Genomic DNA, 14,407 nt, shown 5'->3' on the forward strand with positions numbered 1-14,407 from the left:
ATTCCAATACACTGCGTAAAAACATTCCCCAACATGTGGAACTATGCAGGAAGGCCTTAGCCATTTGTTGAACTGTTGAAAGAGAAGTTAGAGACAGAAACATAGGCTTTATTGCATTGTGCAACTGTTGCTGGTCCTGTCTTTGCATCCCAGAACATCAGCTTAGCCACGGTGGTGGTTTGGATGAGAATGTCCCCAGTCTCAGGTGTTTTGAATTTTTGGTTTAGGAAAAAAGTGCGTCACTGGGGACAGGCTCTGAGCTTTCAAGGTCACATGCCATTCCCAGTTTGCCAAAAGCTTTTGCTTGTGATTCAAGATTTGAACTGTCAACTTTTAGCCCCAACTGCTGTTCCTACCTGCTGCCAGCTTCTTACCCTCTGGAACCACAAGTAAATAGCCCTTAAGTTGCTTTGGTCACGGTGTTTTGTCAGTAGAAAAGTAATGTAGCCACCCTGGCCTTGGAACGGGCAGGGTAGAAGTGGGGCCAGCAGCAGTGTGATCTCGGAGGCGGGAGCTAAGTCGGAGCACCTGGCAAGAAGACTAGGCAAGGAGCAAGCATGGTCTCTTAAAACTACATGCAACGGTGACACTCGTTCCTTCAAGAGGAGGAAGCAGTGTAGTTCCGTGTGGGCTTGAGATGTGGTGGCTTCAGAGAATGTGGAACTCATGTTATCCTTAGGCAACATAACATTCCTGCAAGCAGATGTGCTTTGAGTGAGAGACGCTGGGATAATTTAAGTTCTGGAGCCTCCACAGGTGGTCAAAGGCTGATGGTTTGTTTACTCTGATTGCTGGAAATAAACGCAAGGCCTCCAACGAATGCTGGAGATAAACCCAAGCCTTGTACAGGCCAGGAAGTCACTACCACTGAGTTACTTCTTCAGACCTGGCTGGGTTCTTGAAGGCCACCAGGTGTGTGTCATGGAACTGCCTGTGTGGCTTCCACCGCTGCCTCCAGAGACACACAGACAGCACCAGGGTGCTAACCAGTAACAGACCACTGGCAGTACACAGTCCCCAGAAGATGACCACGGAGCTGGGCTTGGTTGTGAAGGTGGCACATGACCTACCCCAGCCCGAGGTCTGTGGCTGGCTCAGGCCGGCCCTGTTGGCTGCCAGTACACACACATGGTAGGTGGTGCCTGGTGACAGCTTGTACAGGGGGTGCTGTCGGGCAGTAGCATAGATGTCCGTTACTGATCGGTTCCCAGACCCTCCTTCTGCCAAGTAATGGATCTGATACCAGAGCACCACTGAGTTGGGGGCACACCAGTGGATGAGCACTGACGTGTCAGTCATCTCCGACACCCCCTGCAGCTTGGGAGGGTCTGGAATGGTATCCTGTCCACTGAGACCAGGGCAGCGGCATCTGAGGCGCTTCTGCAGCTCTGCACATGGGGTCTGCAGATGCCTGCAGGGGTGGTAATCACAAGAGACGTCCTGACGAGGTGCTGCCACCTGGTCCTGAGTCGTCTCCTCCTCGCTGTCATCATCTAACAGCAAAACTGGAATCTCATCCTGTGGAGGATCTGTGTGGAAAGCCTTGGGGTTAGCTTGGGTCCTCTGGTTGATCTGAGATATGCTTCTGGGGTTCGGTGAAGTAGGCGAGGGTTCAAGGTATTTGCTGACCAATGGGGTAGAGGCAGATGAGATACTGGGCTCAAGGATATATGTGTCAGTCTGCTCTGCCCCTGAACTGGCAGTGCCAGGCAGAGCCCTGGAAGGACTGTAAACTATCTCAGAGTTAGTGGTAGACTGGGCGGTTTCCTCTGAAGTATCTCTGTAGGTCCGTGATCCTTGTGTGGGTGGAGCCATGGTGAGGGAGGGGACTTTGGTGATATTTTGTTGGCTTCCTTCAGGCTGAGCAGACAGGGCCCTGCTCTGTCCAATGGAAGGCTCCTGTGTCCATGGTGCAGAAACTGAGTGATGGTCGTGGGGTGGGTTTGAAGCCAGGAGGGTGGTGCTTTGGTCTGACCTGCACACATTAGACAGGTGGGAAAGGGGGAGAGGTCCTGAGAAGGGGCCCTTGGATCCTAAAGCAGGCTCACATGTGGTATCTGCTGCCCTGTAAGGGAAACCAATCATTAGGAGATACTTGGATTTCAAGGTTTTTTAATCCTCAATGTGGGGTGTCTCCTCTGCCAACATATCTCTATCAGACATCATCTAGTAACACCATTTTATTGGCTCAGGAAACTTTCGAAGGAAGTCCTGTCATCCCTTCTGGGCAGAGAAGGAAATAGGAGGTGCTAACTGCCCAAGATGCTATAGCAAGCAAATGGCAGAGCACAGATGTGTATCTACAGCGGGAAGTAGAATGACCCCAGACTTTCTGACTGTAGCCTGTACTCTCAACATCGTTTTTAACATCATGGTGTGCCTGACTGTTAAGGGATTTGGTGATAGCCACTGGAATCAAAGTAGGGAATGGAAGTGAGGAGCCGCACGCCACAGCTGGGCTTTTGAGGATCGTTGATTCCAAAATGGAGCAATTAGCTGGTGGGGTGGTCTAGGAGTGCTCACGATTGGGGACATCCCTAGATCCTTAGCACCCGTCTCCCTCGCCTGCTTGGGTATGGTTCCCCTGGTATGTCTTAGAGAAAAGCTCTTCTGAGCCAAGGGATACCATTAGAATTTGTACAGAGCCAGAAGAAAGCTCTGTAAGTATACTGGCCTTAGGCTGAATGGCCAAGAGAGCTAGGCCCTCTCTTGGGTGGCCAAAGGGCCTAGTGGTTAAGAGCACAGATGTAGACGAAGATGACTACTTCCTCCCACATCCAACAGCTCCATGAGCTGATATATCAAGTCCTTCACTTGTTTTGGTTCCATTCCCTTCTCTGTAAAATGGAAAACTGTACAACTGTTCTTGCTTTGACCACAGGGCTTGTAGACTACATTTCCCAGCCTCCTTTGCAGTTAGTTTAATTAGTAAACTGTTGGCCAATGAATGGTGAGCACCCTCTGGCAGCTCGTTCCTTTTACAAACTTCTAAGTCCATTTTCCCGTGTTCTTTGCCCTTTCTGGCTAGCTGCAATAGAAGCAGAGTCTCCATCTCCCCAGCGTGAGTGCTCGCACGGTCAGATGGATGAGACAGAAGCTGGGGCAGCCCCAGCCCTGGAAGGTTGATTCTCACCTCACAGCCATCTACTTGGTAAAGGTGTTACCTGTGTAAGACAGTTTTGCTTGCATCCAAGAGAAGCCAAGCCAGCTCACAGCTGCAAATGAGAGGGTTGCCAAAGAGGCTGACCAACAAGACCTGGGAGGAATTCACAGTCCAAGGACCAAAGGAGCTCAAGTTGCAACTGAAATGACACAAACAGATACACAGGTCAGTTAGGCCATGCTTTTAAGGTTCAATTTGAACAATTAGGTCCGCAACATTCCCATGAGAGCTGAAGAGGTGGCCCCGTGGTTGAGAGCACTGGCTGCTTTTCTAGAGGACCTGGGCTCAGTTCTCAGCATCTACATGGTGTCTAACAACCATCTGTAACTCCAGTTCCAGAGGATCTCACATCTTCTGGATTCTGTGGTGCACAGACATAAAAACAAAGAAATCTTTAAAGAATATATATTTACATATTTAATATATGTGAGTGCTATATTTGCACGCATGCCTGCATGAGAGAAGAGGACATTAGATCCCATTACAGATGGTTGTGAGCCACCATGTGGCTGCTGGGAATTGAACTTAGGACCTCTGAAGGGCAGTCAATGCTCTTAACCACTGAACCATCTCTCTAGCTCCCAAATAATTAAATCTTAAGAAAAAAAATGTTTCTAAGAGGCATTATGTATGTATTATGGAAGAAACAATTGTTAGTGATAGAACTTTGAACAGAACCCAAAATGACCTTAGGCCTCCTATATTGCCAACCAAACTTTGTCATCATTATTTCATATGGTATAAAGAAAATACCCCCATGCCAAGTGCTTTCTATCAAGGGTCTGTGATGATGAATGTGTGAGTAAGTAGAAATATCTACACAAAAAGCAGATAGTAGATACTATTGTTATAGACCAGTGCTGGAGAGTGAACCCGGAGCCCCACACATACTAGGGAAACATTACCACTGAGCTATGTACACCCTCAATCCAAAACTCTTAGTGAAAACACCACTGGATAAGCCATGAGAGCCAGAGAGGAGAGATAGAGTCGAGGACAAAGATTCCATTGGACTCCATGGAAGAAAGAGGAGAGCGCCTGAAGTGGGTCTGCCGTCGCTGGGTATGGTGGGCTGTTTGTAAAAATGGCCCTGGGTCCTCTTTCCTCTGTAAGCACACACCACTGCAGTGTGATGGCATCTCTCCACATCAAAAGCTAGCATGGATTTATAGACCCCTGGAAACGTGGTGACATACTCAGGCCAGTGGGGTATTGGCAAATGTGATGTAGACAGAAATGATAAGCAGTGGAGTTGGGCCGTAGTTGATGTCCCGGTGCCAGCACTTTTACAACGCCTTGATTAGTGTACGGCTACCTCCTGCTCCCTTATCTTCCCTGCCTTAGGCACGGGCGTCTGCTGCACCACACCAGTCCAGGCTTTCCCATGCACTGTAGGGAGACACAGCTGATGGATGTCAGCTCACTCACAGGAAACTGAGAAAGCTGAGAGCCAACAGGAAGCCACTCTGCCCACTGGCTATACAGCGAAGTGCCCTGCAGCCCTGTCGGCGTCAGGGGCCCAGCCTCTTTACTGTTAGCCCTCACAGACGGCACTGACACAATGTGAAGAGCAAAGAAGGACATCACAGATGGCAGCAGCATTCTTGAGTGTATCAAGAACAACTGAAACCATGGCCATCTCCACTGACTGATATGAGCTGCCATTCGGAACTCTAAAATACACAGCTCAATATCTGTCTGTCTGTCTGTCTGTCTGTCTATCTATCTATCTATCTATCTATCTATCTATCTATCTATCTATCTATTATCTATTTTGAGACAGGGTATTACTGTTGTAGCCCAGGCTGGCCTGAAGTTGCTATGTAATAGACCAGGCTGACCTTGAACTCACAAAGATATATCTGCCTCTGCTGGGATTAAAGGCATATTCCACTGTACCTGGCTTTAAATGTATTTTAAAAGGAACAAGTAAAGAATTGACAGGTAAGAGTCATCTGCAAAAGGCTCATCCAGGAAATCGTTTCTAAGTTGCAGTTAGCCCTTGTTAAGTAGAGGATGTCACCTAAATTTGGAAGCTTACACAATGCCCTTTTTTCATTCACATGATTCTTGGGGTGGCTTGGTAGTTCCTGTGGTCTGGGCAGCCTCATAGGAGGTGGATGATGTAGGGCTATAAGACTGTATTGGTTGGTTTTTTGTGTCAATTTGACACAAGCTAGAGAGTTATGAGAGAAGGAGTCTCAGTTGAAGAAATGCCTCCACGAGATCAGCTGTAAAGCATTTTCTCACTGATCAATGGGGGAGGGACCAACCCATGGAGGGTGGTGTCATCCCTGGTCACTTGGGATCTGGGTCGGATCTTCCATGCACCTCTTACCACCTGGGAGATCAGCCTAGACTATCACATGCTGGTCTGTGTACTGAACACTCTCTGTGGAGGTTTGCGGGGCTCTGGCCTGGGTGGAGTGACCAAGTAGTTGACCTTCTGAAGGGGAGAGGGGAATTGGATTAAGGCAGCCACTGTGGCTGTAGAGCAGTGAGGTGCTACATGGTGGATAGGGTGAGCAAGGAGGTGGGGGTCAGAGGTTGGATTGGGGTGAGCTGCCAGGTCTCTTCTGTGGCCACCATTGCTCTGGCATGGCGGGGCATTACATGGAGCTGGCTAGGAGCTGAGTTCAGGAAGTGAAATTCTAGCAGCTCCCAGCAGTGAAAGCTTCAGGAGAAAACTCTCTTCCCAAGAGTGTTACAGCTCTTATATGACAGATGCTCCCAGCCAATCCTTGGTGAAACAACTCTCAAGCCTTTATTCCTTGTTGACAGGGTCTTATGCATGTTTTGGGATGGGTTGGGATCTAAAACCAGATGCTTTCTATTGGCTTTGTCTGAGATGTTAGGGATGCCTCATCTGCATGTGGAGGGGTTTCAGGGTGCTGGCCTTACATGACTGATTGTCAAAGTCCTCTCCATGGGATGCCATGGTCATGTGACAGAAACCTGGTCAAGTCTGAGGGCCAGGGTTTCTGAACCCACGTAACCTTACCAAGTTTCCTGTCACAGTCTACTGCCCCGCAATCGCACGGCACTTGGGGTCCAGGATTAGGAGCAACAAACCCCTACTTTCTGTCTCAATCACAAGGAGGTGGCCAAGCCTACAGAAATCTGGGCATATTTACAGTTTCTCACGCCTAGCAATGCCAGATCCACTCCAGGCTTTCTTCTGTTCCTTCCCAGGAGTCTAACAGAAGTTGTGACCTGGGCTCCTCATACCCCCTGAGCTCCTTGACTCTCTTAGATTTTAATTCCCCGCCCTTCACATCCAGTTATAACTCATCATGGTCAACATGGACTGCAGAGAGCTATGGCTCTCACACATCTTTCTTACTCAGTCTGATGTTCCATTACCACCACCTGCTTTAAAATGTAGCACAGGTGTGGACCTCTCCTGGGGTTCTGATGGCTTGTGCTAGTTGGCAGACATCTGCTTTTTATACTAAACTGTGGTCTTCTTGGGAGTCAGAACCATATTATCATTTCTGTCATGGCCACCACTTTCACCACGACCACCACCACCGTTATCACCTCCACCAGTTAGTATTATCATTAGTGTGTATGTGGCAGGGGTCGGGGGTGGGGAGGGAGATAGGCATGCCAATGTATATGTGGGAATATGTATCCATGCATGTGCCTGTGGAGGTCAGAGGTTGACATCAGGATGTTCTCCTCTTCATCACCTTCCACTTATTTTTTGAAGCAGGGACTCTGCACTGCACTGGAAGCTCGGCATTTAGCCGAGGCTGGCTGGTCAGCAAATTCCAGGAATCTACCTGTCTCGGCATCCATCTGAGGGTGTTGTAGATGTGCACCACCATGCTTGCAGTGCCCAGAGACTGGAACTCAGGTCCTCATGCTTGCCCCTTTTTAAGCCTCTGCTCTAGTCCCACTTTTACCAATTCTATAAACACCCACTAACTTCAGAAACCGACTCAAGGATTCCCATTTGCTTTTCCCATGTGAAAAGCTCCAGAGAGAACACCACTGTTACATTTCTGTTTCGCTCTGTATCATTTTCCAATGTTTAATTCCTTTTCTTTTGAATCTTTGTATTTTTGTCAGGCTCAAAGGAGTCAGAGCCACAAAGTATTTTTCCTCCTACCATGTGTGCTCAGTAGATGGTTACTGGATGAGGGGTAACTGGTTACTGTTTAGGAAACAGAGTTCCATCTTTGGCACACGCATTGGGCAAAAGAGAGCTAAGAAGACCCACTCCTAGGCTTCTCTGGGATTTTTAGCCATGACACTACCCTTAGCCACAATATGGTAAGCCCTTTAGTGCCTCTGAGAGACCGTCTCACAGGACTCTGGGAGTCAGGCCTTCCACCCCTGAAAAGTACTAGGCCCAAGTGGGTCAGGGGACATAACACCTCACAGCAGAGGTAAGGTTCAGTGCCCCTGCTTTCAATCTTTACAAATGGTCAGTGACCCAGAGCAGATTGTTAAATAACTGGATAGTTCAAACAGCTGTTCTAGGCTTAAATTCAACAGAAACCATAAGGGCTGAGAGCATTGAGTAAACGGGCTGGCTGAGGTACTCAGATCCCAAAGAGAATTTCTCCACACACTGTTCAAGACAAGGGAAGACTGAGAGATGGGGTTTATTGACCAGTTACCCATCTATAAACTCAAAGTGGGGAGACAAGACTGGACAGTGGTTTGGAAGCTCCTCTAATTCCCATCCATACCAAAACACAAGGGAGAAAAGAGGATGCTTCTATGTCTAATGACAAGTCCCAGATGTAGGCCCCACTGACAGGAGGTAGCCTGGGGTCATCCTTAGTATCCTACCACTCTGAGAAGTCAGGCCAGAGGCTGCTACTAGAATAAAAGGGCCAACTCCAGATCCTACCGCATGGTAAAACTTCCTACCCCCTCTCCTTCCCTCCTAACCTTACTCTTACCCTGGGATGGACTGAAGAGGCATCATCTGGGGAAAGGAGGGGGGTCCAGTGGAGAGAAGGCCTGCCATCCTTGGCTCCTCATTGCTAGTTATTAGGCTGTGGAGACGGTCTGGGACCTTCGTAAGTCACCATGAGGAAGACGAGGGAGAACACAAACCCAAGAGGATTTGGAAGAGCAGTGGCAGAAAGAGTAAGGTCTAGTGTGTCATATAAAATTCAATATATAGTTTAATGGGCTCAAAATCACTTACTTCTGGAGCTGAAGGACCTGCAGGTTGGGTGTGTCTTGAAAGATCTCCGTGTGGACAGAAGTAAGCGCTGGGGATTCTTGACAATCCAGCAGCCGCAGGTTGGGAGTCATCTTGAAAATGTCTCCCTCCAGTGTCTTCAGCCTGGGCATCTTTCTCAGGTAGAGGGATTTGAGCTTTGGCAGGTTTCTGATCCACTCAGACTCAACTGAAGTCAAAGGGAATTATCCATTACAGCAAGGAACAAAACCCCAGGGGACCAGAACCAGCAATAAAGAAAGGAGTGACCCAGGGGACCAGAACCAGCAATAAAGAAAGGAGTGACCCAGGGAACCAGAACTAACAATAAAGAAACAAGTGGCTGTGCGAGGTCACTGGTACAGCATCAGGAAAGACTCGTTCTCAGCTATACCTAGTCCTCTCTACAGACCAAGCTGGTTAGGACCACAGAGAAGCAATGTACACCCCGCGGCCAAACAGGTGTGAGTATGTACCTATGATATTGTCTCCAAGCCTGCTGCTGTCCCAGCCTCTGGTTAAACTCCACATACAAAATACCCAGACTTAGCCCCGTTGCCTCCCAAGAGTGGAGAGCGTTCGAGGAATGTAAGAAAGGACAAGAGGGGGGGTTGGGGATTTAGCTCAGCGGTAGAGCGCTTGCCTAGGAAGCGCAAGGCCCTGGGTTCGGTCCCCAGCTCCGGGAAAAAAAAAAAAAAAAAAAAAAAAAGAAAGGACAAGAGGGCACACGGTTGGAAGAGGCTCCAGGAACTCAATTTTGCAATCTCCTAATTATGGAGAATATTCCCCTTTCCGATTTCCTTGTTCTCTCTAGCCTCCTGCTACCTTTCCTCACACGGCTGTGGGTGTGGTGAACAGTAGTTATAGAAACATGAAGTACCTTTGAAGAACAATACAATCATGCTCTAGACTCAAAGGCACCGCCCTCCTACATTCTGTTGAAAGGACCCAGCAGCCATAGAAACAATGGGGGAGGGGGCTATCAATGAATTTCCCATCAGCATGCTTGAGGCTAAGTTTATCTGTCATCGGCCTCAAACGATAACTTCACCCGGCCATTCCATAGCGTTCATCTAGCCAGAACGCAGTGGCTGCCTATGAAATGCTTCAGCTTGGATCTGGGGACTTTGGTAAAAGTCACACCACCATTCTGTGCCTTAGTTTCCTCATATGTAATCCGGAGACTGTCAGCAATTCTGTGATCATGGGGCAGTTTGGGCACACGAGGCTGGTTTCTGGGACCACCTCTGGAAGAACGCAACCCTAACCTTCAACCTCCCCACAGATATATGTGTAGCCCTTACACCACATTCACCTCTTTCCAGGTTCGTGCCACTCAGGTCCAAGAGCTCTAGCGCCTCCAGGGGCCCACCGTCCACCCCCGCGAACGCCTCCTGGGCGATGTGGCCCAGCTTGCTGCAGGAGAGGTTGAGAAACTGAAGCTCTGGGAAGCATGCGAAGGTCCGTGGCTGCAGCGCCTGCAGTGGGTTCCCGGCCAGCGACAGCAAGCTCAGGCTGCTCCTCGAAAGCCCGGAGCAGGGCGGCAGCTCGGCCAGCAGGTTGTGGCTGAGGTCGAGCTCATGCAGCCCGGTCGGTGTGCTGCCGTCCCAGTGCAGAACGGAGATGCGGTTGTGGTGCAGCGTGAGCACGCTCAGCTCGGGTAGGCGGCGGAGCACAGGTTCGCTAAGAGCGTGCAGCAGGTTGTGGCTACCGTCGAGGATGCGCAGCGTGCGCGGCAGGCAGCTAGGCAGGCGCTCCAGGCTGCGGTTCGCTAGGTTCAGGGTGGTGGCTCCCGCGGCCGGGAGCCCCTCGCAGGAAGAGTCGTTGGGGCGGCGGTCGTGGCTGTCCCAGACTCCCAGCTGAGTGAGTCGGAAGAGAGGGATCTGGTGCTGGGAAAGTCCCTCCAGGCTGTGACTCTGCACCATTTGCAGTTGAAGCAGGAGCTGCAGCAGTTGCAGCATCAGCGTCCACCACATCTTAAATCTCTAGGGAAAGACTACCGAGGGTCCACGATTTCAGAGAAAGCCCGGAACAAAAGGCAGGGGAACACAAAGTTCCTGCTGTGTGTGTGTGGGGGGGGGGTGTAGCACCCCCACCCTCACCCTCATCCCCACAAAGTTCCTGCTGTGTGTGTGTGTGTGTGTGTGTGTGTGTGTGTGTGTGTGTGTGTGTGGTGTGTAGCACCCCCACCCTCACCCTCATCCCCACCTCGTGCCTGTGAGCGAGCAGGTGGAGACTAGCTTTTTCCTCATCTCTGGTGCAGGATCCACCACACCTGCTTTTCTTTGCTTTTCTAGCAGGACCCTTCCCTCTCTTTTCCATGCCTGATCTGACTCTTCCAGGACCCCCGCCTTCATGCTCCCGGGTCCCCCTTTTATGAGTTTTTGAGAGAAGGTTGTTTGTTTTCTGTTCCTCTGTAAACCCCCCCCCCCCCCCCCCCCGCTTCCCCAACCCCGGGTTAAACAACTTAGTGAACACCTCCAGATTAAAAGCCCTAGAAGCACTCGCCTGGCTAACTTTTTCATAAGACAAGGGCCCTGCCACTTCCTAGTTTGCATAAAATAAGTTCTGGGGTCCCTTTCTTAAGAGGACGCTTAGGTTGCCTTAGCCCTAGACACTCACAAGACTTGGGATCCTCAAATCAAGCATTTCCTGGTCCCCTATAGGTTCTAACAGAAGCCAGCCTGGGTTTCAGTCCTCTGTAGGAGGGATTGGCCAGCCCTGTTAGCAGTGCTTCTGCAACAGTGAGGAGAGTAGCTCTCTCTGCTGGCTATGGACTGACTTGGGAATAGCAAAGTGGCTTCTAAGCAGGGCATGAAGAGCCCATGTTACTTTAGATTCTCGCCCTGCTCCTTACTGAACACCAATCTCTGAGCCACCATTAAGGCTCCTAGGGGAAGACTCCCCCTCCGGAGGGAGTTAAAGTGGTGAGAAAGTTGCTGGGAATTGGAGCCAGGCGCTAAGGTATCCTGTATGCCTTACTTACCTGGAAACTGTCCCACTGGGATGTAGCACCCCCTTAGGTCCTCAGTCTTTTGCAGGAACCAGTGACTTCCCAGGTCAGCTCTGAAGGTCAGAGGGAAGAAGCCTGGGTCCCGGCTGCCCCTCCTCCAGCTCCCTCCAGGAGGAGCTTGAGACACTTCAGCCCTGAAGCCCCTCCTTCTCCACCAAGACTTTTGTGGTTTTTCATCCCTCTCCTTCCCTCCCGCCTCAGGCCTTTCTTTCCTTAGACCTGGCATTCCCGGCCCTCGCCCCACCCCCACTCCTCGCCATACTCTTCTTTCCTTACTAAACTTTTCCCAAGCTGGAGAAAAGAAGCCAGCAGCGGGGGCTGGTGCCCAGTAAGGCAGCACGGTCACCTCACGGGAATCTTATTCTCTCTTCTAGGTGATTCCAATCATCCTTGGATGGCGGAGGTGATGAACTGGGAGAGAAAGAGCCTGCCTTTCCTGAGGGAGGGGTGGTTTCCCGGAGAGGCTTGCAGTGCTTGTGACCACACACCTACAGGGGAGTCTTCCAGCTGGGTCTAGCTCAAAACCCATGCAAGAGTCCCCAAGAAGAGTGATTGCTCTGAGACCCAGTTCAGTGACGACTCGGTGTTTGCTTCTGAAATGTGGTGAGAATAAAGAGACCAGGAATGCAGAAAGGACATTTCTGTCCGGAGGCTGAGAGGATGGGTCCCAATTATCAAAACCTGCAGGTCCCCTTGAGGACATGGCGACACAGCTTTGTCTGCAGCTTCTGTTTGGAGCAGACAATGCTTTTCTCCCTCAGAGCTCCTGGGCCCTATCCTGCTTCTTCTTCCAGGCCCACTGGGAAGACTGAGAGCAGGCTGGGCTATTAGCCCCAGGTCTTTGTTTATAGCCGGTGGGACCAGAGCCTCCTGTTTTCCCTCCTGTCAGCACTTATCTGGACATCTCTGAGAAGTCCCAGGACCTTGCACACTGGTCTGAGGAGATTACTAGTCCCTGGCGGCTTATTTTGAAGTCATCTTCATGCAATGTCTCAAAGATAAGTGTTTCAGTCTGGGCCTGCTGAGGCCTTGTTCAGAAGCATTCCGCCTTTGCTTGAGCTAGGTTAAGAGAAGTCTGCTCAGTGCTCAGGGTTTTCTTAGTCTGAGTCCTAGCCCTGGTGGTAGAAACACTACACCACTGGTTGATGGGGAGGGAGGGATGAGTGGACGGGAGTTGTAGAAGTCCAGGGAAAGAGGGGACAGGGAAGGGAACAGAGGTTGGCTCCTGTTGCCCAGCCATGAAATCCTTAATGCCTTGGACAAAGTTGCATACCCAAGAATTGAAGGCTCAGACTTCTCTCAATATCAAAGCCCCTCTCTCCACCCTGGTCAAGCCGTTACCTCCTCTGAAGCCAGCAGGATTGTGCTGAGTTCAGTTGGAGACAACAGGAAAGAAGGACCAGAACCCATTGAAATATAAATACCCAGTTCATATAGACACAAGGAGGAAAGACCTTCATAGATCTGGAAGATCTATAAAATAGGACCTTGAGGGGGGCTGGAGAGATGACTCAGTGGTTAAGAGCACTGACTGTTCTTCCAGAGGTCCTGAGTTCAATTCCCAGCAACCACATGGTGACTCACAACCATCTGTAGTGAGATCTGATGCCCTCTTCTGGTGTGTCTGAGATAGCTACAGTGTACTCATATACATTAAATAAATAAATCTTTAAAAAAAAAATAGGACCTTAAGAAACCATGTTGGGGAAACTCCTCTGTGTACTAGCAGGGAGTGGGTAGGGAGAGCCCCTGGCCCTGAGAGCATCACCTTGTACTCACCTGGAACTCAGACGCTATTAATCAGCTTCCTGTTGTGTTGCTTGCTGCCTGCTGTGTGGGTGCTAGCGAGAGCTGGCCCATCTATTCTATATGCTGTCTAAGCAGGGTCCTCTGGGTTGCTGTGCTGCTTCAACAGATAGATTCCTGGTGCGATCCAATTGGGCCCCTATGCTGGGGAAACGGATGTCAGTCCCTGTGTGGGTTCATTTAGGATTCATTTTTTAAGCTTTGGGTTAGCCTTGCATTTGTATAGTATTTTCTGCTGTCCATCACCTCCTCCCACTTTACAATTAAAGTACTTGCTGCTGCTAGATCCCAGGTTCGTGTGCGTTCTCTCACTGAGTCTTCTCAAGGTACTGCCTACTCTCCTGCAATAAGGAAACTCAAGTCCCCAAGGTTGACTGGGCTCTGGAGCAGATGATAGGTGAGCCATCTGGGTATTCTGAAAAATGTGTTCTGCCACCACCCTCTCCATTTTGGAGACAGAAAACTGAGTTCCAGAGAGGATCACGGTTTACCTGAAGTCACATAGTTGTGAGTTTCTAGCTAGTGAGGAAAAGGCTGACCTCACTCTCATAAATCTCCTTCCAGGTCATTTCTTTATAGCCCAGGTCTCTCCTGCCCTGGTGGAGGAGTGGGAGCCTGACCTACATGAATTGTTAAGTCACTCACTTCCTGAATGCTAAACATTGGTAAGAATTCTAGGACTTTTGACCTGTGCTATTCTGCCCTGCTCCGAGGACTGTCAGAACATTTATCCCAGATATTGGTTGCCCCAGAGATCTTCCAAGGGGGTCTTGTCTGGCTGTGTTTTCATAGCTGGCAGCCTGCAGTAGGGTGACAGGGGCTGGCCAGGTGACTGCCCAGCCAAGGTGTCATCAGCCTGGCCTTTCAGATGCCAGCTGCTTCTGGGAAAGGCTCCCCTCCAGTTACTGGAGTTGGAATGTGATGAGTAAAGCTTCATTCTTCTCTGACACTTGAGATAAGCTGGTGAAATGGGAGGGCGGTTGTGGGAGGATGTGGTGCCAGGCTGTAAAGTCTCCAAAAAGAACCTGCTCTCTGGACTGGTACGCGGCACAAAGGCTTCAAGAGCTCACTAACAGCCTGCCAGTGAGGAAGGGGTCTTAAGGAGTAAGATGGTGACAGCTGAGACCCAGGCTGTACCTCTCGGCGTCAGTAAGACTTCCACATAGGTATCTGTGGAATGTGTAACATAGGGACTTGTGGGGTGTTTAGAATGTAAGAGTGCACCATGTTAAAAATAAAACCA

General features: G+C 50.0%; 1 protein-coding gene across 1 annotated transcript; it reads right to left on the reverse strand.

Moving 5' to 3' along the window:
- Positions 1–87: 87 nt before the first annotated feature.
- Positions 88–11,771, reverse strand: Lrrn4 (leucine rich repeat neuronal 4). Its single transcript, XM_230550.11, has 5 exons — positions 11,332–11,771; positions 9,661–10,341; positions 8,331–8,535; positions 3,165–3,302; positions 88–2,065 (listed from the first exon to the last, which is right to left on the reverse strand). Exons 2-5 carry the CDS (start codon positions 10,319–10,321, stop codon positions 862–864), a joined length of 2,208 nt encoding a protein of 735 aa, XP_230550.4. The 5' UTR covers positions 10,322–10,341; positions 11,332–11,771; the 3' UTR covers positions 88–861.
- Positions 11,772–14,407: the final 2,636 nt, after the last annotated feature.

Source organism: Rattus norvegicus, chromosome 3 (genome assembly GCF_036323735.1).
Source record: "Rattus norvegicus strain BN/NHsdMcwi chromosome 3, GRCr8, whole genome shotgun sequence".
In the NCBI taxonomy this organism is placed as follows: Eukaryota; Metazoa; Chordata; class Mammalia; order Rodentia; family Muridae; genus Rattus; species Rattus norvegicus.